This window comes from Heterodontus francisci, chromosome 7, assembly GCF_036365525.1.
Source record: "Heterodontus francisci isolate sHetFra1 chromosome 7, sHetFra1.hap1, whole genome shotgun sequence".
NCBI classification, from domain to species: Eukaryota; Metazoa; Chordata; class Chondrichthyes; order Heterodontiformes; family Heterodontidae; genus Heterodontus; species Heterodontus francisci.
In genome coordinates this window covers 103,945,926-103,971,114 of record NC_090377.1, presented here as the reverse complement: position 1 = coordinate 103,971,114, position 25,189 = coordinate 103,945,926, and the positions used below count along the sequence as shown (strand labels likewise).

Genomic DNA, 25,189 nt, shown 5'->3' with positions numbered 1-25,189 from the left:
AATTTGCCCACAACTGAAGTTAAGCTAACTGGTCTATAGTTACTCTGATTATCCCGTCCTCCCTTTTAAACAAATGGTACAATGCTGGCAGTGCTCCAATCCGCTGGCATTATTCCTGTAGCCAGGGAGGATTGAAATATGATGATCAGGGCCTCCAAAACTTTGTCCCTTGCTTCTTTTAACCTGGAACATATTTAATCTGTGCTTGCCGATTTATCAACTTTCAAAGACATCAAACCCTTTAATACTTCCTCCCCTGCAATGTTTACCCTATTCAATATTTCACACTCTTCCTCCTTAACTATGTCATCATTGGCCCTCTCTTTTATGAAGACAGCTGCAAAGTATTCATTAAGAACCTTACCCACAACCTCCGCTTCCACGCATAGGTTACCTTTTTGGTCCTTAATAGGCCCTATTCTTTCCTTAGCTATCATCTTGCTCTTTATGTACTTATAAAACATCTTTGGATTTGCTTTGATTTTATTTGCCAGTATTTTTATTCATGCCCTTTTGCTTTCCTAATTTCCTTTTTAATTTCATCCCTACACTTCTATACTCTCCTAGACTTTCTGCATGTCTTCCTTGTAACACAAGTACTTTTGAATGTTACTTTCATCTATAACTTGTATATTAATCAAACAAGTATATAGTAATTAGCCTGCACTAGAGTGCGTGGCACCATATAACCTAAAGCCTGCCAAATTTTACAAAACTGTGATACAAGAAGCATTTTGCCCTTAATGCAATTAACAAAATGCGAAATTGCTAACATAGCAGGAACTGCAGCCACACTAGCACGCTGTCCATTTGCCACAAAATAAGGGATCGTCTCCTACAGTTTACTACATTACAACAGTGACTACACTCCAAAAGTACTTCATTGGTTGTAAAGAGATTGGAGCCATCCCATAGTGACGAAAAGCACTACATGAATGCAAGTCTTTCTTTATTTGCATCTACTGAAAAATAGGGGCTCAGAATTCTTAGCCCAGAACCAAACCAGGAATGTAAGATAGTGGGCCTAAAACTGCTGACTTAAGCCTGAAGAGATAAGATGAGAAACAGTCCCTTCCCACTGTCGCAGGATGATTGGTCAACAAAGATGTACGGTACTCTGAGGACCAAGCAACTGGCCCATCCCCCACCTTGCCCTGAAAGATATAGATAAGAGGTGGACTGACTCTTCTTCCTTTGTCTGGAAGACACTGAACACCTCGTTGGCCACTCCACCCTTCGGAAAGATCTGCATCAATATCAATACCTACACCCACCATCAAAAGTGCATAAAAGAGAGACTTAGTTGCAGGATTAGGCAGTAGAGCCACCAGGACAGAAGCAAGGGCTGACCCTGGAAAAGAACCAGGCAGCAGCGGCCACACAAGAGAATCTGGATCTGAAAAGAGGAAACCTCAGGCGGGTACAGCCAAGGGACGACGAACAGAAGAAACCCCAGGCAGAGTAGAGCCAAGAGCCAACAAGCAGAGGAAGCTCTATGCGGGGTACAGTCAAGTGCTGGCGAACAGAGGAAACCCTAGGTGGGGTAGAGCCAAAGGCAGACAAGCAGAGGAAACTTCTGACAGGTTGGGCCTCAGGTGAAATGGAAGCTTCCTTCAAAACTCCTACCAAGTAAAGTGGACGCATATTCTATCCAGCAGGACACAAGTGATATAATTTTCGTTCTGTACTATAAATACTGCTAAGGCTCATATAGGTGCTTACCCTTGTGCAAAGCTTAATAAAATATCACTGTGCCATATTAGAGTCATGTTAATCATTGAAAAAAGGGTAAAGAAAAATACCCAACATTGGTGAGATTATCGGCAGAAGCTAGCATCAACCTCAGGTCTTGGACACTTTGCTTTCAGCACATTAATGTACCAGCAGGCTGCTGTTTGCACTGCAGTATGCTCATTAGAAAAGTGCGTGCTTCTCACCTTTGCTAAAACGAAAAAGGCTTACAAAAGAGCTATAGGCTGATCTGAAAGGCGGTTCATCTTGATCTGGAGTCAGAGGCTTAAAATGGGTGAGATGAGATGGGCTTGTAGGAGAGTGAGACTGTGCATTTCCAAGATCAAGAGCAGATGTGATCTTCTCCTCTGCTGCCATCTCATGTATCTGGAAGAGAAAAAGATTAAATTTCATCAAAAATTATTGAAAACAAAGTTTCAATTGCCATGCCAACCACTGTTCGGTCAGTACCATTCTTGCCTCAGAGTCAGAAGGTTGTGGGTTCAAGTCCCACAACAGAGACTTGAGCACAAATCTAGTTGGCCCTTTAATGCAGTACTGACTGAATCCTGTACTATTGAGGGTTCTGGCTTTCAGAGGAGATGTTAAACTCGGGCCCTGTCTGCGCTTTCAGGTAGACGTGAAGGATCTCATGGTACTATCTCGAAGAAGAGCAGGGGAGTTATCCTCGATGTCCTGACACTTATCCCACAATCAATATCACGAAAACAGATTATCTGGTCATTATCACATTGCTGTTTGTGGAAACTTGCTATGTGCAAACTGGCTGCCTCATTTCCTATATTACAACAGTGACTTCAATTTTAAAGTATTTCATTGGCTGTTAAGTGCTTTGGGATGTCCTGCAGTTGTGCAAGGTGCTTTCTTTCTTTCTGTGCACTTGCAGAACACCTGTGCCAATACAGTTGCTGATATCTGGAAACGTGCAAAAAAAGTCCTCTTAGCTAATTAGGTAAAAATTATAGAAGCATAGAATAGTTACAGTACATTTGACCTGCTGACTCTCTGCAAGAGCAACTCAGCTAGTCCCACTACCTTGCCTTTTCCCTATAGCCCAATTTTTTTTCTCTTCAGATAATTATCCAAATTCCCTTTTGAAAACCACGATTGAATCGGCCTCCACCACACTCTCAGGTAGTGCATTCCAGTTCCTAACCACTCACTGTGTAAAAAGTTTTAACCTCATGTCGCCCTTGGTTCTTTTGCCATTCAGCTTAAAATTGGTGTCCTCTGGTTTGCGACCCTTCTACCAAACGGATTAGTTTCTCCCATCAACACTGTCCAGACCCTTCATGACTTTGAAACTCTCCATCAAATCTTCCCTCAACCTTCACTTCACTAAGTTAGTATCAGCTGTGGCTCAGTTGGTAGTGCTCATGCCTGAGTCACAAGGTTCCGGGTTCAAGTCCCACTCCAGAGCTGATGCACAAAAATCAAGGCTGACACCCATACAGTACTGAGGCAGCGCTGCACAGTCTGAGGTGCTACCTTTCGGATGAGACGTTAAACCGAGGCCCCATCTGCTTGCTCGGGTGGATGTCAAAGATCCCATGGCACTATTTCGAAGAGGAGCAGGGGAGTTATCCCCGGTGCCCTGGCCAATATTTATCCCTCAATCAACATCACAAAGACAGATTATCCAGTCATTATCACATGCTTGCGAGAGTTTGTAATACAACAGTGACTACACCTCAAAAAAAGTACTTCATTAGCTGTAAAGTGCTTTGAAACATTGAGTGATCATGAAAGGCGCTATATAAATGCATGTCTTTCTTTTCTTAAGAGCCCAAGCTTCTCCAATTTGTCCTTGTAACTTAAGTCACTCACCCAAGAACCATTCTTAGAAATCTTTACGGCAGCCTCTCTAATGCCTTCACATCCTTCCTGAAGTGTGATTCCCAGAAATGAACACAATACTCTTGTTGAGGCCGAAACAGTGTTTTATTCAGATTCACCATAACCACCTTGCTTTTCACTCTATGTACAAAGTCCAGGATTTCATATGCCTAATCACTCGCTTTCTCAACCTGCCCTGCCACCTTCAATGATTTGTACACGTATACTCTCAGGTCCCACTGCTCCTACACCCTCTTCAGAATTGTACCCTTTAGTTTATATTGCCTCTCTCTTTCTTCTTACCGAAATGAATCACTTGACGCTTCCCTGCATTAAATTTCACCTGCCACTTGTCCACCCATTCCACCAGCCTGTCTATGTCCTCTTGAAGTTTATCACTAATTTCCTCACAGTTCACAATAATTTCAAGTTTTGTGTCATTCACAAATTTTGAAATTATGCCCTGTACAACCAAGTGTAGGTCATTAATATAGGTCAAGAAAAGCAGTGGTCCTAATACTGACCCCTGGGGAACCCCACTATATACCTTCCTCCTGTCCAAAAAAAACAACCATTTACCACTACTGTTTCTGGTCACTCAAATAGAAGCATAAATGTTTAATACACATAGAATTGTTGCACTCAATCATAATAAAACAAATAAAAACATAAAATGCTAGAGTTGCCTGGACAGCAGTGACAGCTTAGCTAGTAATTAAGTTGATTATTAAGAAAACTAAAAATAAGACAAGGGAAGGAAGGAACTAGATTTAATACAAGTTAAAAAATGGTGATCGAGAAACTAATGAGATTAAAGACAGACAAATCTCCAGGACCCGATGTTTCCACCCCAGGGTATTAAAAGTAGGTGAAGAAAATGTTGATCTTCAGAAACTTGGCTGTACTCATACAAAGAACACAGAAAGTTAGCCTGCAGGTACACCAAGCAATTAAGAAGGCAAATGGCATGTTGGCTTTTATTGCAAGGTGACTGAAGCACAAGAATAAGGAAATCTTGTTACAATTATGCAGGGTTTAGTGAGACCACAGCAGGAGTACTGTGCACAGTTTTGGTCTCCATATCTAAAAGGAGGATATACTTGCTTTGGAGATGGTTTAGCGAAGGCGCACTAGATTGGTTCATGGGTTGAGAGGGTTGCCCTGTGATGACAGGTTGAGTGAATCTGGAGTTTAGATGAATGAAAGGTGATTGCATTGAAACATACAAGATTCTGAAGGGGCTTGAGAGGGTAGACACAGAGGTTGTTCTCCCTGGCTATGGAATCTAGAACATGGAGGGGGGGGGGGGGGGGGGGGGGGGAAAAGAGACTCAGGATAAGGGGCCAATCATTTAGGACTGATATGAGGAGAAATGTCTTCACTCAAAGGGTGTGAATCTTTGGAATTCTCTACCCAGGAGGGCTGTGGATGTTCCATTGTTGAATATATTCAAGCCTGAGACTAATAGAATTTTGATCTCTCAAGGGAATCAAGAGATTATAGAAAGTTAGCAGGAAAGAAGTTGAGGTAGAAGATCAGCCATGATCATATTGAATGGCAGAGCAGGCACCTATTTCTTATAATGCATTAGTCATGATCTTCCAAAACACACGCTATGACACCATGTTGTGGAAAACTGCCAATGCCACCCTATTATTTAAAGAAGGGGAGGAAAGATAAACTAGGAAATTATAGGCCTATGAGGAAATTATTAGAATCTGTTGTTTGGGACAAATATGAACTGATCAGAGCAAGCCAGTAAGGTTTTGTAAAGGCAAGTCATGTCCAGCAAACCTAGCTGAATTTTGAGTGGGTAATTAATGTGGTAGATAAGGGAGTGTCAACAGAATTTATTAATCTGGACTTCCAGAAGGCAATCAACGAGGTTCCACATTAGGGAATTAACAAAAGTGAGAGTACCTGGAAGTGGAGGAATCTTACTGGCTTGGATGGGGAATTGGTTAGCAAGGGTAATGAGTATGTATTCAAATTGAAATTCAAACGTTAAAAGATATATTACTAAATGAGAAAACAATGGAATAATACTTCATAGCTTTAGGATAGTCCATGACCACCTTCATTCCTACAAGTTAGCCAATATTAACATATGAGCGCAACAAAACCGCTCATCAGTCTGACATTATATGTTGATGAAATTCATACTGTCATGCACACCGGAAATGCAATGATACAACATACATAAACTAACGCTGAAGAGATATGAAGCAACGATCTTTGCAGTCACAAAATTAACTTTTATTTAAAAAAGTGAAGAATGGTCCAAAATGGGCAGAGAGACACTGACCCAGGTGAAGCTACTTGTAACAGCTGGCATTCCAGCAAGCCAGAAAGCACCTGTCCTGCTGGAAAATCTGACATTTACATAATACAGCAGAGAGAGCTGGAAGTGACCCACTATCTTCAACAGAATCTTTAATCAAGAGAAAAATCTACAATCATCTCAGGCCTGCAACTATCTGGAACTTGAATCTCAAGAAAATTTACCAGGTTTATCATAACCATTCTCCCCCACTAATACCCACCTACCTCTTTCCCTTCTCTATCTGCTTCTTCTTGTGTGTGTATGTGCAAGTGAATGAGCTGGTGCCAATTTTGGGATACAAGGGCATATTGGTCAATAAACAAATGGCTTTGTTTTTTTAAAACCTACAAGAAAACCTGTCGCTCTCTGTTTTTTTGAAAAAATAAAAGCCTAAGAGACTAAACTCAATACAAATACACTTACTGCAGTCAGGTGGGAAGTTGAACACCGGGAACCACCCATATCACATGACATGGCTGTAATACATTAAAAGTCCCTAATTCAGAATTAAACAGCTGGGATCAATTAGCAAATAAAGAAAGTAAGACTGAGAGAGAGAATATGAGAATAGAATGGCAGTTAACATAAAAGGGAACCCAAAAAGCTTGGACTGTTATGTAAATAATAAGCGAGTAGTAAGAGGTTGGGTGGGACCAATTGGAGAAGAGTGCTCAGAGGTGCAAGGCAAGGATGGAAGACTTAATGAATACTTTATATCTGTATTTACCAAGAAGAGGATGCTGACAAAATAATCAGTAAAAGTGGAAATGGTGCTGGTAATAGATAGGGTGAAAATTGATAAGCAGATGAACTGGAAAGGCTATGCGTAGAGTGCATAAGTCACCTGGTCCAGATGGTTTGCATCCCCAGATTGCAAAAGGAAGTGAGGATCCAAATAGTGGAAGGGTTTTCCACAATTTTTCAATCTTCTCTAGATATGGGGGAGGTGCTAGAGGATTAGAGTGTGGCAAATGTGACACCCTTATTCAAGAAAGGGTGTAAGGACGTTCCTTGTAACCACAGGCCAGTCAGTTTAACATCAGTGGTGGCTAAGGTTTTAGAAATAATAAACGGGAAAAAAAAATCAATAGGCACTTGGAGAGGTTTGAGTTATCAAGAGCAAGCATGGATTTGTAAAAGGCAGATGGTGTCAAACTAATCTAATTGATTTGTCTGGTGAAGTAACAGAGAAGGTCAATGAAGGGACAGCAAAGGATGCTGTCTATATGGAATTTAAGAAATGTTTGACAAAGCACCACATGAAAGTATTATACTCCAGAAAGTCAGTTGGTGAAGGATAGTACTGGAGCCGATCCTTACTCAGTCTAACATTTAGAGTGAAACATTACAAAAAAATACACCTGCCAACACAACCACACCACAGTTTCATTGTCTCTTTATACACGTTCAAGTGAAACCCCAATTAATCCCTTCCAAATGCATATGATTAGCCACATTTGATATACAATTAACAAAAAGGCTGGTTAACAAAATTGAGGCCCCTGGAATAGCAGGGTCACTGTCAGCTTGGATAAAACATTGACTTAATGACATAAAACAACAATTCGTGGTAAATGGTTGTTTTTGAGACTGGGTGCTCCCCAAGGGTCAGTGCTAGGCTCATTGTTTATTTGATTAATGACTTAGATATTGGAATACAAAGTAAAATTTCAAAATTTATCAAGATACCACACTTGGAGGTGTGGCAAAATGCGAGGATGATACCAAGTGACTGCAACAGGACACAGATAGGCTCGCAAAATGGAAAAAGTGGCAAATGGAATTTAATAGAGAAGTATGAGGTAATGCATTTTGGCAGAAGGGATAGGGAGAGGCACTATAGACTAAATGGCACAGTTCTAAAGAGTGTGCAGGGACCGAGGGGTTCATTTTGGTTCACTCATGTCCCTTAGGGAAGGAAATCTGCTCTCCTTACCTGGTTTGGTCTACGTGACTCCAGACCCACAGCAATGTGGCTCAGTCTTAACTGCCCTCTAAAATGGCCTAGCAAGCCACTCAGTTCAAGGGCAATTAGGGATGGGCAATAAATGCAGGCCAAGCCAGCGACGCCCACATCCCACAAATGAATAAAATAAATGTGCATAGATCTTTGAAGGTGGTTGGACATATTGAGAGCGTAATTAGCAAAGCATATGGGATCTTGTGCTTCATAAATAGAGGTATTAAGTACAAAAGCAGGGAAATTATGCTGAACCTTTATAAAGCTCTGGTCAGGCCACAACTAGAGTATTGCATCCAGTTCTGGTCACCACACTTTAGAAAGCTTGTGAAGATCCTTGAGAGGGTGCAGAGGAGATTTAGCAGAATCCAGGGACAAGGGATCCTAGCGACAAGGACAGGTTGGAGAAGCTAAGGTTGTTCTTTTTGGAGCAAACAAGATTGAAGGGAGTTATGATACGAACATACGAATTAGGAGGAGTAGGCCACTCGACCCCTCGAGCCTGCTCCGCCATTCAATATGTTCATGGCTGAACTGATTACTCCACATTTCCACTTACCCCCGGTAACCTTCCCCTTGCTCATCAAGAATCTATCTACCTCTGCCTTCAAAATATTCAAAGACTCTGCTTCCACCGCCTTTTGAGGAAGAGAATTCCAAAGACTCATGACCCTCAGAAAAAGATTTCTCCTCATCTCTATTTTAAATGGGCGACCCCTTACTTTTAAACAGTGACCCCTAGTTCTAGATTCTCCCACAAAGGGAAACATCCTTTCCACATCCACCCTGTCAAAACCCCTCAAGATGTTATATGTTTCAATCAAGTCGCCTTTTACTCTTCTAAATTCCAGTGGATACAAGCCTAGCCTTTCCAATCTTCCCTCGTAAGACAGGCTGCCCATTCCAGGTATTGGTCTAGTAAACCTTCTCTGTACTGCCTCCAACACATTTACATCCTTCCTTAAATAAGGAGACCAGTATACTCCAGATGTCATCTCACCAATGCCCTGTATAGCAGAAGCATAACTTCCCTACTTTTGTTTTCAATTCCCCTCGCGATAAACGATAACATTTAGTTTTCCTAATCATGCTGTACCTGCATACTAACCTTTTGCGATTCATGCACTAGGACACCCAGATCCCTCTGCATCTCAGAGCTCTGCAATCTCTCACCATTTAGATAATATGCTTCTTTTTTATTCTTCCTGCCAAACTGGACGATTTCACACTTTCCCACATAATACTCCATTTGCCAGGTCTTTGCCCACTCACTTACCCTATCTAATATCCCTTTGTAGCCCTCCTTATGTCCTCTTCACAAGTTACTTTCCTACTTATTTTTGTGTCATCAGCAAATTTAGCAACCATACCTTCAGTCCCTTCATCTAAGTCAGTTATATAAATTGTAAAAAGTTGAGGCCCCAGCACAGATCCCTGTAGGACACCACTCGTTGCATCTTGCCAACCAGAAAATGACCCATTTATGCCTACTCTCTGTTTCCTGTTAGTTAACCAATCTTCTATCCATGCCAACATGTTACCCTCTACACCATGAGCTTTTATTTTCTGCAATAACCTTCGATGTAGCACCTGATAGAGCTGTACAAGATTATGACCGGTTTAGATAAGGTAGACAAAGAAAAGCTATCCCCATTAACCAATGGTACAAGGACCAGGGGGGGACAGATTTAAGGTTCTGAGCAAGAGATGCAGCAGGGCTGTGAGGAAGAACCTTTTTTTTTTAAAAACAGTGAGTGGTAATGACCTGGAATGCGCTGCTACTTTCACCAATAAACCGGTACAGTCAGGTTGCAAATTTCTTTGCAGCCAGTATAAATAACAGTCTGCAACAAAGCAGGAGAGATGACTCAGTGTCTGTTAGGTTCTCCACCCTTAAGGTAGATTACTTCACCTCCCCACACTGTACTTGATGGCTTATTTAACACAGTTAAAAACTCAGATAGAACAAGTTAGAGTACCACAATCACTGGCAACGCACTAGTATCCTGTCCAGGTGTACATTGTTCAAGGGCAAACCTGAACATTGAATTTCAAAGGATTGCACAAATAACAGGAACATAGGAAATACGAGCAGGTGGTGGTCATTCGGCCCCTCGAGCCTGCTCCTCTATTCAACTAAATCTTGGCTGATCTTCTAACTCAACGCCATTTTCCCGCACTATCCCCATATCCCTTGATACCTTTAATATTTAGAAATCTATCCATCTCTGTCCTGAACATTCTCAATGACTGAGCCTCCACAGCCCTCCGGGGTAGAGAATTCCAAAGATTCACCAACCTCTGAGTGAAGAAATCCTTCCTTATCTCAGTCCTAAATGGCCTACTCCTTAATCTGAGACTATGTCCCCAGATTCTAGACCACCTCACTCCACACCCCACCACCCCCCCCCCCCAAAAGCCAGGGAAAACATCCTTCCTGCATCTACTCTGTCAAGCCCTGTAAGAATGTTGTATGTTTCAATGAGATCACCTCTCATTCTTCTAATCTCTAGAGAATACAGGCCCAGCCTCCTCAATCTCTCCTCTTAAAACATTCCTGCCATCCCAGGAATTAGTCTGGTGAACCCTTTCCTATCCTGAGTGGTGTGAAACAGGGCTGTGTTCTCGCACCCACACTTTTTGGGATTTTCTTCTCCCTGCTGCTTTCACATGCGTTCAAATCCTCTGAAGAAGGAATTTTCCTCCACACAAGATCAGGGGGCAGGTTGTTCAACCTTGCCCGTCTAAGAGCGAAGTCCAAAGTACGGAAAGTCCTCATCAGAGAACTCCTCTTTGCTGACGATGCTGCTTTAACATCTCACACTGAAGAATGCCTGCAGAGTCTCATCGACAGGTTTGCGTCTGCCTGCAATGAATTTGGCCTAACCATCAGCCTCAAGAAAACGAACATCATGGGGCAGGATGTCAGAAATGCTCCATCCATCAATATTGGCGACCACGCTCTGGAAGTGGTTCAAGAGTTCACCTACCTAGGCTCAACTATCACCAGTAACCTGTCTCTAGATGCAGAAATCAACAAGCGCATGGGCAAGGCTTCCACTGCTATGTTCAGACTGGCCAAGAGAGTGTGGGAAAATGGCGCACTGACACGGAACACAAAAGTCCGAGTGTATCAGGCCTGTGTCCTCAGCACCTTGCTCTACGGCAGCGAGGCCTGGACAACGTATGCCAGCCAAGAGCGACGTCTCAATTCATTCCATCTTCGCTGCCTTCGGAGAATACTTGGCATCAGGTGGCAGGACTATATCTCCAACACAGAAGTCCTTGAAGCGGCCAACATCCCCAGCTTATACACACTACTGAGTCAGCGGCGCTTGAGATGGCTTGGCCATGTGAGCCGCATGGAAGATGGCAGGATCCCCAAAGACACATTGTACAGCGAGCTCGCCACTGGTATCAGACCCACCGGCCGTCCATGTCTCCGTTATAAAGACGTCTGCAAACGCGACATGAAATCGTGTGACATTGATCACAAGTCGTGGGAGTCAGTTGCCAGCATTCGCCAGAGCTGGCGGGCAGCCATAAAGACAGGGCTAAATTGTGGCGAGTCGAAGAGACTTAGTAGTTGGCAGGAAAAAAGACAGAGGCGCAAGGGGAGAGCCAACTGTGCAACAGCCCCAACAAACAAATTTCTCTGCAGCACCTGTGGAAGAGCCTGTTACTCCAGAATTGGCCTTTATAGCCACTCCAGGCGCTGCTTCACAAACCACTGACCACCTCCAGGCGCGTATCCATTGTCTCTCGAGATAAGGAGGCCCAAAAGAATGTCCCCAGATTCTAGACCACCTCACTCCACACCCCACCACCCCCCCCCCCCAAAAGCCAGGGAAAACATCCTTCCTGCATCTACTCTGTCAAGCCCTGTAAGAATGTTGTATGTTTCAATGAGATCACCTCTCATTCTTCTAATCTCTAGAGAATACAGGCCCAGCCTCCTCAATCTCTCCTCTTAAAACATTCCTGCCATCCCAGGAATTAGTCTGGTGAACCTTTGTTGCACTCCCTCCATGGCAAGTATCTCCTTCCTTAGGTAAGATCAAAACTGTACACAAGACTCCAGGTGCAGTCTCACCAAGGCTCTATACAATTGCAGTAAGACTTCTTTACTCCTGTACTCAAATCCTCTTGCAATAAAGGCCAACATACCATTTGCCTAATTGCTTGCTTCACCTGCATGTTAGCTTCCAGTGACTCATGAACAAGGACACCCACTTCCCTTTGGACATCAACACTTCCCAATCTCTCACCATTTAAGAAATACTCTGCATTTCTGTTTTTCCTACCAAAGTGGATAACCACATTTTTCCACGTTATATTCCATCTGTTATGTTCTTGTCCACTCACTTAGCCTGTCTAAATCCCCTTGAAGCTGCTTTGCATCCTCCTCACAACTCACATTCCCACCTGGTTTTGTTTCATCTGCAAACTTGGAAATATTACATTTGGTCCCCACATCCAAATCACTGATATAGATTGTGAATAGCTGGGGCCCGAAGCACTGATCCTTGGGGTACCCCACTAGTCACAACTTGAGAATGACAGATTGTATCCTGCCATCACTCGCTATGCGCTTTTGTATCATCAGCAGGATTACTGTAAAACAATCCTAAGTGGAACCTTGACCAATTTTTGCCACTGACCTGTAGATGCTGAAGCCAACTGTATAATTCCATTATTACACTCAAGATTGGCAAACTTGGCCTGAACCAAGGATCAAACTTTAAATTCATCTTTGTATGGTTCAGTACAATACCAGGCAGTTCACTTATTGCCTTCTGCAGTCAATATAAACATTTCTACAACAAACTTCTTAATTATAAATGTGCTCAGAACCAGGATCAAACGAGTTCAGGTCAGCATGTGATTTAGCCAGTGCTATGATAACTCTTAATTCATCATGTAAACCTAATATATGGTTGCAGTTTCAAGTGGAAATATTTTTTGAAATTTAGAATTTTAGGTTTAGAAAAATATTGGCACAAGCTACAAACAAAGTTTTAACATTCAACATTGATTTTTTGCGAATGACCTAAAGAACATGACTTGTTTGAGCTACCGCTGTTTTGTTTAAAATTGGTATCTTTTCAGTTACATTCACAAATGGGACAGGGGAATTGTTCTTCACTCTAAAGATAAGTGGTGGCACTGGATAAGAGACACTAAAATACAAAAACCAGAACTAATTTCTCAATCTCCCTTTACTCTACAGTAAGATAGCAAATAATAGTTCAATTACTCACTAAATTTCTTCCTCAACTCCTGAGATCCCCAGAATTACAGTCTTCAGTCAACTCGATTCACTCCATGTAATAAAGAAATACCTGAGAATGCTGGATACAGTGAATGCACTGGGTCCTGATAACATCTCGGCTATAGTGAAGACTTGTGCTCCAGAACTAGCCACGTCTCTAGCCAAGCTGTTCCAGTACAGCTATAACACAGGCAACTGAACAATGTGGAAAATTGCCTAGGTATGTCCTATTCACAAAAAGGGCATATCAAATCAGGCCAATTACCAGCCAATCAGTCTACCCCAATCATCAGCCAGTGATAGAAGGTGTCATCAACAGTGCTGTCAAGCGGCACTTACTCACCACTAACCTGCTCAACGGTGCTCAGTTTGGGTTTCGCCAGCGTCATTTGACTCCAGACCTAATTACAGTCTAATTCCAAACATGGATAAAAAGAGCTCAATTCTGGAGATGAGAGTAACTGCTCTTGACATCAAGGAGCCCTAGTAAAATTGAAGTCAAAGGGAATCTGAGGAAAAGTCTCCAATGGCTGGAGTCATACAAAGGAAGATGGTTGTGGTCATTGTAGGACAATCATTTCAGTCAGGATATCACTGCAGGAGTTTCTCAGGGTGATGTCCCAGGTTCAACCATCTTCAGCTTCATCAATGACCTCCCCTCCATCATGTCAGAAGTGGGGATGTTTGTTGATGATTGTAGTGTTTAGTTCCATTCGCAATCACTCAGATAATGAAGCAGTCTGTGCTTGCATACAGTAATACCTGGACAACATTCAGGCTTGGGCTGATAAGTGGCAAATAACATCTGTGTCACACAAATGCCAGGCAATGACCATCTCAAACAAGAGAGAATCTAACCACCACCCCCTGATATTCAACAGCATTACCATTGCTGAATCCCCACCAAAGTCCAGGGTGGGGTGGGTGGTCACACTGGACCAGCCATATAAATACTGTGGCTACAAAAGCAGGTCAGAGGCTGGGAATTCTGTGGTGAGTAACTCACCTCCTGGCTCCCCAAAGCCTGTCCAACATCTACAAGGTACAAGTCAGGAGTGTGATGGAATACTCTCCACTTGCTTGGATAAGCGTTGCTCCAACAACACCGAAGAAGCTCGACGCCATCCAGGACAAAGCAACCCACTTAATTGTCATCCCATCCACCACCTTAAACATTCACTCCCTCCACCACCGGACCACAGCAGCAGTGTGGACCAGTGTTCCCTCTAAGCTGCGCAAGTGCACAGCAACCCGAAAGATCCCCCGCAGGCTGCGCACAAGTCAGCCCCTTTAAGCTACTGCGCTTACGAAAAAAAAATTCAAGGGGCCTGTGCAGCACTTAAATTTAAATGGGGCATTGGTGTGTACCATCTGCAAGATGCACTGCAGCAACTCAACAAGGCTACTTCAACAGCAGCTTCCAATCCCGTGACCTCTACCACCTAAAAGAACAAGGGCAGCAGGCACATAGGACGATCACCACCTTCAAGCTTCTTTCCAAGATGCACACTATCCTGACTTGGAAATATATCGCTGTTCACTGTTGCTGGGTCAAAATCCTGGGACACCTTCCCTAACAACACTACGGTTGTACCTACACCACACGGTAAACATAGAAACATAGAAAATAGGAGCAGGAGTAGGCCATTCGACCCTTCAAGCCCGCTCTGCCATTCATTATGATCATGGCTGATCATCTAACTCAGTAACCTGTTCCCGCTTTCTCCCCACACCCTTTGATCCCTTTAGACCCAAGAGCTATATCTAGCTCCTTCTTGAAAACATACAATGTTTTGGCCTCAACTGCATTCTGTGGTAGCGAATTCCACAGGCTCACCACTCTGTGGGTAAAGAAATTTCTCCTCAACTCAGTCCTGAAAGGTTTACCCCGTATCCTTAGACTACGACCCCTGGTTCTGGACTCCCCCACCATCGAGAACATCCTTCCTGCATCTACCCTGTCAAGTCCTGTTAAAATTTTATAGGTTTCTAGGAGATCCCCCCTCACTCTTCTGAACTCCAGCGAATATAATCCTAACTGACTCAATCTCTCCTCATACATCAGTCCCGCCATCCCAAGAACCAGTCTGGTAAACCTTCGCTGCGCTCCCTCTATAACAAGAACATCCTTCCTCAGATAAGGAGACCAGAACTGCACACAGTATTCCAGGTGTGGCCTCACCAAGGCCCTGTATAATTGCAGCAAGACATCCCTGCTCCTGTACTCGAATCCTCTCGCTACGAAGGTCAACATACCATTTGCCTTTTTTATCGCCTATTGCACCTGCATGCTTAGCTTCAGCGACAGGTGTACGAGAACACCCAGGTCTCGCTGCATATTCCCCTCTCTCAGTTTACAGCCGTTCAGATAATAATCTGCCTTCCTGTTTTTGCTACCAAAGTGGATAATCTCACATTTATCCATATTATACTGCATCTGCCATGCATTAGCCCACTCACTCAACTTGTCCAAATCACCCTGAAGCCTCTCTGCATCCTCCTCACAACTCACCCTCCCACCCAGTTTTGTGTCATCTGCAAATTTGGAGATATTACATTTAGTTCCCTCATCTAAATCATTAATATATATTGTGAATAACAGGGGTCCAAGCACCGATCCCTGGGGTACCCCACTAGTCACTGCCTGCCATTAGACAAATATTAAAAATGTCACAGGTTATAAGCAAGTGAGGTGGGGGTGGGGCAAGAGATAACAAAGGAGAAGGTGTAGATTGGACAAGGCCACATAGCTAACCAAAAGGTCATGGAGCAAAGGCAAACAATATGTTAATGTTATCTCTTGCCCCACGCCCACCTCACTTGTTTCAACACACCATTAACATATTGTTTATCTTTGCTCCATGACCTTTTGGTCAGCTATGTGGCCTTGTCCAATCTACACCTTCTCCTTTGTTATCTCTTGCCCCACCCCCACCTCACTTGCTTATAACCTGTGACATTTTTAATATTTGTCAGTTCCAAAGAAGGGTCACTGACCCAAAACGCTAACTCTGCTTCTCTTTCCACAGATGCTGCCAGACCTGCTGAGTGGTTCCAGCATTTCTCGTTTTTATTTCAGATTTCCAGCATCCGCAGTATTTTGCTTTTATTTTCAAATTTTGACGCTCATTTACTCAACTTCCTTTTTCCTCCCAGCAGAGCAAAAGGTAGTACTGTGTGTGTCCGACCCGACCAGACGTGAGCCCGAAAGCCAGATCCGAAAAGCAACCTGACCTAAACCCAACACGTCGTCAGGTCCCGTCGGGTGGCCAGCCTTTACCATCCGGTCCGCAGCACTTCAAGGTGGCGGTTCACCACCTCAAGGACAACTGGAGTGGACAATAAATGCAGCATCACCCACATCCCACAAACAAATAAAATCCCATGAACAAATTTAAAAAAACCCTTGAGGTCCTGTTCTTTAATTCAGTTCCTGATACTCTCTAAAAAGTATCTCTTGCCTACTCTTCCCTATGTTGTTGACCCCTACATGGATCACAACGACGGGATCCTACCCCCTCCTTTTCCAATACCCTTTCAAGCGGATTTGAGGTGTCCCTCCCCCCCTGCACTAGGAAGGCAATTACAATGTGGGTCTCTCAATCCTTTTTACAAAGGATACTACCTCCCACCCTACATATTGAATGCCCTACAACTATCATTTCCTCCCACCCATGGACAGCCTCCTGTTCCAAGCAAATATACTGATTAAGGATTTTTACTGATCCCAGACAGTTAATTAATTCAACTTATAAAATTCAGAACTTTGGAGATATGTAATGTAGTTAGCCACAGTTTATAGTAACAATTTACACAGCAGTTATTACATGCAGTTCAATACACACACACACAAACCACTTCCTTTTCTATTGTACTGCCTATATACAAAGATGTCTCAGAACTCTGCAAGCTAGAGGATAAAACAAAAAGCTGATTAAAGTGACGTGTTTTTAGGTTTTTGAAAGCAATGATGAAACTGGTATGGCAAGATAGTTCAAGTGATCAAGGACATTGTAACTCAAGGAGCAGCTACTGGTAGTACAGCAGAGCCTGAAGCATGCACTAAACCACTGACTGTGGAGCAGACTGCTTGCAGGGATATATGGCTGAAGGTTACCGATGTAGGTTCGGTCAAGAACTCCTGGAAACATACAACAGGTCAATCAATCTGCTCCCTCCACAGATGCTGTTTCCCCAGTATTTTCTGTTTTTGTTTCAAATTTCCAGAATTTGCTAGGTTTCTTTTTTGCTTTTTATTCAGGATAAGCTGAGAACTTTGAGAAATTTGAAGTTAATTTGAAGAAACAGAGTCAGTAGAGCTGAGTAAGTACATGGATATTGTTGTGAACATCTAGTTCATGGTTTGTATGAACATTTTGAGGTCACTTTTAGCTTGGGGGAAATTAAATGTGTAGGTGTAAGATCATTGAAATTCTGGAATTTAAAAAGGTTGCAGGACCACCCAAGAAACTGTATTTCAAAGATCTTTCCAGTGTTTACTTACAAGACACAGAGTTAGAGAGGTGAGAGCCATAAAATTGGTGAGCTCCTTTGGTTGGGAACTGAAGCCAGTACAGTCTGGACAGAATTGTCCTGTTATTGATACCAGTATTAATTATTCATGTAGGCGTCCAAAATCAAAGGGATGTTTTGGAGTTGGAATTAATTAGCTTAAATTACGATGCACCACATGCTATGCAGAGAGATGCTTGTTCATCAGGTGTTTTATCTCTGTGTTGTGCTCACAAAAGCAGTTGGTTTTGGGAGCAGCTGGACTCATGAGCTCGGAGTGTTTCTGATTTGAGTGGGGCCCATGCTCAGTCTGTGGAAATCCAGATTCGTGAGGTGTTGAAGAAGAGCTGGAGGGTTGCCTAGCCAAATGCTAAAGGGAGAATCCCCAGGAAATCGCATTCCTCGAAAGATAGCTGAGAAAGAAGGAAAATTGAAGTGAATTTCTAAGAGTTGTGGAACACTTTGGATTGGTCCCAGAAGAGAACGAACCAAGATCCTGTAAAGTATAAGGAAACTCTGGGTGGAAGTAAAAGTCTATTTTTTTAACTCATTCATGGGATGTGGGTGCGCTGGCCAAGCCAGCATTTATTGCCCATCCCTAACTGCCCTCGAGAAGGTGATGGTGAGCTGCCTTCTTGAACCTCTGCAGTCCATGTGAGGTAGGGACACCCACAGTGCTGTTAGGAAGGGAGTTCCAGGATTTTGACCCAGTGACTGTGAAGGAACAGTGATATAGTTCCAAGTCAGGATGATGTGTGACTTGGAGGGGAACTTGCAGGTGGTGATGTTCCCAGGCATTTGTTGCCCTTGTCCTTCTAGTTGGTGAAGGTCGTGGGTTTGGAAGGTGCTGTCTAAGGAGCCTTGGTGTATTGCTGCAGTGCATCTTGTAGATGGTACACACTGCTGCCACTGTGTGTCAGTAGTGGAGGGAGTGAATGTTTGTGGATCGGGTGCCAAACGGGCTACTTTGTCTTGGATGGTGTCGAGCTTCTTGAGTGTTGTTGGAGCTGCACCCATCCAGGCAAGTGGAGAGTATTCCATCACACTCCTGACTTGTGCCTTGTAGATAGTGGACAAGCCTTGAGGAGTCAGGAGGCGAGTTACTGCCGCAGGATTCCTAGCCTCTGACCTGTTCTTGTAGCCACAGTATTTATATGTCTGCTCCAGTTCAGTTTCTGGTCACTGCTAACCCCTAGGATGTTGATAGTGGGGGATTTAGCAATTGTAATGCCATTGAATGTCAAGGGGAGATAGTCAGATTCTCTCTTGTTGGAGATGGTCATTGCCTGGCACTTGTGTGGCACGAATGCTACTTGCCACTTATCAGCCCAAGCCTGGATATTGGCAAATGGGGAATTTTCTGTTAGGTTTAGAGTGTGTGTATGTCTTCATGTTCTGTTAAGATTTTTTTAAACAAATATGTGATTTCAAATTGTAGCGTTATTAATAGAGCTTACTTTGTTTAACTCTTGTAAAGATTTTTGTTTTAAAAAACGTGAAATCTTGTGGCATAACTCTTCCAGGAATGACTGGGAGTTCACATTTCTTTTTAAGTTTACTGGTTCCTAACAGGATCATAACACACTTGGGAGTGCTGGACACAGTATGGGTGAGGACACGGCCACAGAAGTCTAAATGAGTTGTAATTTGTACATGATGAGGCAGGAAAGGTGGCCAAAAGAGTGCTTTATCAATTGATGCTCAATATTATCGAGGCAAGGATTAGGGTATTTATGACTCAAAATATTCCAACAGAGATTCATCTCACTTCATTTGATGTATTTATCTATAGACACCAACATCAAAAACAACTCAAAGCATCACTTGGCAGCTTCACGTGCTGTACTTTTGGCACAACTTGTCTCTCAAGGATTGGCCTTCACAGCCATCAGCAAAGGCGCACCAGGAGAAGACGCCCCACCTAAATGGATTGTTTGCTGCGTGTCAGTCATCTTGTGTAGATGGAAGGATGCAAACCCAAGTATTTGGTTATTCGGGAATTTGACAAAATTTCAGCACTCGCTCCGTTGGCAAAACAATCACAGCAAGTGATATTCACAGCATTAATAGTTGTTGGAAATAGTGATAGTTACTGTCATGTTATTCAAGAACTCTTTCAGTATGATATTTGATACATAAAAGCATTTTTAAAGTCAGAGATGTAATATTTACACCAGCACCACAATTTGAGCTTCACAAAGTTTATAATGAGTTTATAAATTTCATAAACTGTCTACTTTACCAAGTAAATTTAATTTCCAACTTAATAAATTGTAAGGCATTAGACACTTGGATTCTCTCTGGATGGAAAATAAATTAGATGACCATTTCATTCCTAAGATTTTTTAGTCACTTCATCACTTACAGTAGGAATTAACAAACCAGGGCTGAAATTTCAAACTATTAGTTAAATATGGACTAAAATGACGATTTTACCTTATTAGTACAGACACACTATCAGAGCATCCAAGTATCTTGAATGGTGACCAAAAGTGGATACAATATTTAATCTGCAATCTGACCCGAATGTTAGATGGATACAGCATGTCATCCTCCAAATTTATATTCTACTAAATTAATATATTTCACCATTGTATTTGCTTTGCTGATTGCTGATCCACAGTAACTGGATATGCCTATCTTGATTAGACCAGCAAAAGCAGCACTGAGTTGTCCCAGTGTCATTAAGCAAAGAACCAGCTCTACAATGCACCCCTCATCTAAGGAAGTACCATGAATACAACAAACTGAATATGAAGTTCAGTTGAACTAAGACAACCTTACAGAGGCTAAATCACATTATCCATATAAATCAAATACTGCATGTTTCCTGATAAGCATCAGTCATGGAAGGTTTAAGCATCAACATTTCTTTTAACATCACCCTTAACCAGTCCAACACCATATATAGCACCCATTTTTGTTTCAGCTGCCAACATGGATTTTATCCACCTAACTTTTTTTTTCAGGGCCTCTGGCCCTCAATAGACTCAACTGTGAGCCCCCACAATTTAGAAATACATGCAAATTTGTCTGTTATGGGATGAATTTACAAATCTAAGTAGTTGATGTAAATTCAAAACAGTAATAGTCCTAGCACCAATCCCTGAAGCACTCAACTCATTACTTCTACCCTCAGTCAGAGTCATTTCAGCACTCAAGGAGGCCATTCTGCCCACTGAGTCCATGCCGACACTCCAACAGCACTCCTCTATCAGCTATCAGTTGGCTGCTGCGTCCTTTCCTTTTGACAGTTGCTTACCCAATTCCGGTCTTTACCTTAAATTCCCACCATTTTAAATTTGTGTAGCAAACTTAATCAATGGTTTTCTGCAAGTTTTGGGCATTATTACTGTCCACATATAGGTGCAATGACTTTGGGAGGTCAGGGGTGTTAGAAGATGGAGTTAATGTGAGGGATGTGGCCCCCTTCCCATAAATATTTTTGGTATGGTCATCTCTCCTTATCCCTATTCTAAATCCTGGAATTACCTTACTTCCCAATTATTTAGACTTGCATTTCACGACAACCGAACGTCTCAAAGCGCTTGATAGCCAATGAAGATTTTTGAAGTGTAGTCACTGTTGTAATTCTTAATAAATTGCTGCAGTAAAAACACTTCAGGAGGAAACTTTCTCTGAAAGTCAACTGTTTCATCTGCAACACAAACTACCTCCATTACGAGCCAAAAGTTGCCATAAACAATTTTTTTTTCTTGGGGGAATACCAACTAGAAATAGCATACACTACAACAAGGGTATCAAAAACGAAAGCCTGTGGGCTATGCCATGAATCTTGGCGATCTAGCCCACAAACTCCAAGCAAGGAAGTTCTATTTGTACAGATATACCTTTCAGGTTATTACTGTTCGAATTTCGTGGGTTTGGGGGTTTAGAAAGGGCTGTTTTACTGTTCTGTCTCTGGCTAATATATCCTAAACTTAAAAACTGAGAGATGTATTAGCATAGGCAGCTTGTGATACTGTATATACAAATGAATAGAACTTTGGATTTAAGACGACACTTTATAGTAAACACCCAAGTGACCGGTGAATACCGAAAGCTTGAAACCTTTTTATTCCTTGACAATATATTTTGAATTGATGTTGAATGTTGAAACTAATCAAGTGGTCAATTGCCACAACTACATTTCAGAAATAGTAGGTAATAAGCCAAATTCAAGTTATAAACAGAACTGCAGTATTATTTACCCGCCTTTAAAAATCACTACTGGCAACAGGAAGATCATGAGACCGGCCGCAGTCACATCACCCTCAGCACATGAAGTATAACCAATACCACAGACTCCAAGCTCTACCGTGTCAACAAATTATTTTATATCTATTATTTATATGGAAAGGTGCGGGTGGACTCTGCCCATCCCCCAAACCCAGCCATTATAGGTGCAGCTCTGGATCGCCTGCAAACCAGAGGTGAATGAAGAGTAGCAGCCAAACTCTCCTCCAACTGCCGCCTCCTTCTCCTGTCTCCGCCGGGAAACACACAAGAAGCTAATAAAACAAAGGCTGGAGATGAAGACACCGCAGGATGTGTGATAACAACAAGCTTCGACATCCCACACCGCCGCTCCCAGGGCCTGAGCGGCCTCAACTCAGCCCGCGACTATTTCACTCACCAACCGAAACCGGCGGCACTCACCTCTCACACAGCCCACACCCGCCGACCGACACAGCGGTCGCTATTCACCTCCCCGATCCCCTGGGCAGCTGATTCACAACATCACAACCTCCGCACCACTCCCTCCTCACATCGACATCAACTGCTCCAACCAATGACAGGCAGGCGTCGGCGTGCGCGTCCACCCGCTTCCCCGCTGCCCGGCGTGCGCGTCCTCCCGCCTCTCCGCTGCCCGGCGTGCGCGTCCACCCGCCTCCCCGCTGCCCGGCGTGCGCGTCCTCCCGCCTCCCCGCTGCCCGGCGTGCCCGTCCTCCCCGGCCTCCCCAATGCCCGTAGCCGCGAGCATGCGCTGCCTCAGTTCAGGCAAGCAGATGTTGTGTCGCTTTCATTCCGCTTTCCGTCTCGGGGTAATTTATGTTGGGGACCGGAAGACTTTGGTCGAAGGGTTGGGTGTATTTCATAGGGAGGCGGGGGAAGAGGCTTAACTATGCTAAAAAATGGTCGGCCTGGGCCAGCGGTTGATTCAAAGGCCTTCCTTAGAAGGCTTTTGTCACAAGGGACGGTCCGGCTGGTACTGGAAAATATCGGCTTTTTGATGATGTACCATTGCAAACTATCAAATTTAGGAATTATAAAAATTTGAAACCAAAACATAAGTTAAAAACACAGGATTTTAATATATAAATAACATTTTTATTTTGGTATGCATGGCAGTTGTTATCCAATAAGAAGGTAAAAATTCAATATTGGCATTTTTCATGCATTATTCAAATGGGTATTGCAAAGAGATAGGCAGCAACATGAAACAAAAAAGGGGTGCATGTAACAGAAATCAGATTGATAATACAAGAGCTGAATATAGAAAGTTCAAAGGGGAAGTGAAAAGGAAAATGAGGGGCAAAGAGAGTATGAGAAGAGACTGGGCAGCTAACATGAAAGGCAATCCAAAAGTCTTCTTTAGGTATATAAATAGTAAACACTGGGCTGGATTTATGTTTTTGGGTTGGAACCCCAGTGCCAGGAGAATCACAGAATCAGAATAACAGAATCGTTACAGTGCAGAAGGAGGCCATTTGACGCATTGTGTCTGTACCGACTTTCCAAAAGAGCAATTCCCTCTGTTCCATTCCCCTGCCTTCTCCCCATAACCTTGCACATTCTTCCTTTTCAAATAACTGTCTAATTCCCTCTTGAATGCTTCAATTGAACCTGCCTGTACTACGTTCTCAGGTAGCGCATTCCAGACCTTAACCACTCGCTGCGTGAAAATTTTGTTCCTCATGTCACTTTTGCTTCTATTACCAAATACTTTAAATCTGTGCCCTCTCGTTCTCGATCCTTTCACAAGTGGGAACAGTTTATCTCTATCTACTCTGTCCAGACCCCTCATGATTTTGAATAGCCCTATCAAATCACCTCTCAGCCTTTTCCAAGGAAATCAGTTCTAACTTATCCAATCTATCTTCAATACTGAAATTTCTCATCCCTGGAACAATTCTCATGAATGTTTTCTGTACTCTCTCCAATGCCCTCATGTATTTCCTAAGGTGCGGTGCCCAGAACTGGACGCAATATTCCAGCTGAGGCTGAAGAATTTTCAGGTCCCGACCCTGGGTTGTGTCAGTATCAGACGCCTGACATGATTTCTGTAGGAATGGCCAATTAGTGGCCAAGGAGTTTACTCGCTGTCCAATTAAGGATGGCAGAAGCTGGAGGGCCTAAAGGAAGACCAAACACTGATTGGGTGATTGCTTTGCTGACCGCTTTCAATCAGGCTGCAAACAGCGGAAGCAGCATGCAGTAGATAGAGATAAGCAATTCCACAACCAACGGATCAGATCTAAGCTTTGCAGTCCTGCCACATCCAGTCATGAATGGTGGTGGACAATAAAACAACTAACAGGAGGAGGCTCCACAAATAACCCCATCCTGAATGATGGGGGAGCCCAGCACATCAGTGCAAAAGAAAAGGTTGAAGCATTCGCAATCATTTTCAGCCAGAAATGCCAAGTGGATGATCCATCTCAGTCTTCTCATGAGGTCCCCAGCGTCACAAATGCCAGTCTTCAGCCAATCCGATTCACTCGACGTGATACCAAGAAATGGCTTGAAGGCACTGGATACAGCAAAGGCTATGGGAGCTGACAACATCCGGCTGTTGTACTGAAGACTTGTGCTCCAGAATTAGCTGCTCCCCTAGCCAAGCTGTTCCAGCACAGCTACAACACTGGCATCTACCCAACAATGTGAAAAATTGCCCAGGTATGTCCTATCCACAAAAAGCAGGACAAATTCAATCCGGCCAGTTACCATCCCATCGGTCTACTCTCGATCATCAGTAAAGTGATGGATGGTGTCATCAATTGTGCTATCAAGCGGCACTTAAACAGCAATAACCTGCTCGCTGATGCTCAGTTTGGGTTCTGTCAGGGCCACTCGGTTCCTGACCTCATTACAGCCTTGGTCCAAATGTGGACTAAAGAGCTGAACTTGAGGTGAGGTGAGAGTGATTACCCTGAATATCAAGGCAGCATTTGACCGAGTATGGCATCAAGGAACCCTAGCCAAGCTGAAGTCAATGGGAATCAAGGGGAAAACTCTCCACTGGTTGTAGTGATACCTAGCACAAAGGAAAATGGTTGTGGTTGTTGGAAGCCAATTATCTCAGCCCCAGGATATTGCTGCAGGAGTTCCTCAGGGTAGTGTCTTAGGCCCAACCATCTTCAGATACTTCATCAATGACCTTCCCTTCATCATAAGGTCAGAAGTGGAGATGTCCGCTGATGATTGTACAATGTTCAGTATCATTCTCAACTCCTCAGATAAGGAAGCAATCTGTGTCCATATGCAGCTAGACCTGGACAACATTCAGGTTTGGGCTGATAAGTATCAAGTA

The 25,189-nt window shown here is 43.2% G+C and overlaps 1 protein-coding gene across 3 annotated transcripts in view; it reads right to left on the bottom strand.

Annotated features, from left to right (window-relative positions):
• Window positions 1–22,453, bottom strand: part of pikfyve (phosphoinositide kinase, FYVE finger containing) — a 159,104-nt gene extending 136,651 nt beyond the window's left edge. For 2 of the 3 annotated variants that reach the window (XM_068035853.1, XM_068035855.1), the window contains exons 1-2: window positions 22,315–22,453; window positions 1,938–2,118 (exon numbers count right to left, since the gene is read on the bottom strand). In XM_068035853.1, coding sequence (XP_067891954.1) covers window positions 1,938–2,109 — 172 coding nt within the window. In that variant the 5' untranslated portion in view covers window positions 2,110–2,118; window positions 22,315–22,453. The remainder of the gene's footprint in view (window positions 1–1,937; window positions 2,119–22,314) is intronic. The other variant, XM_068035854.1, reaches the window with a different exon arrangement.
• Window positions 22,454–25,189: the final 2,736 nt, after the last annotated feature.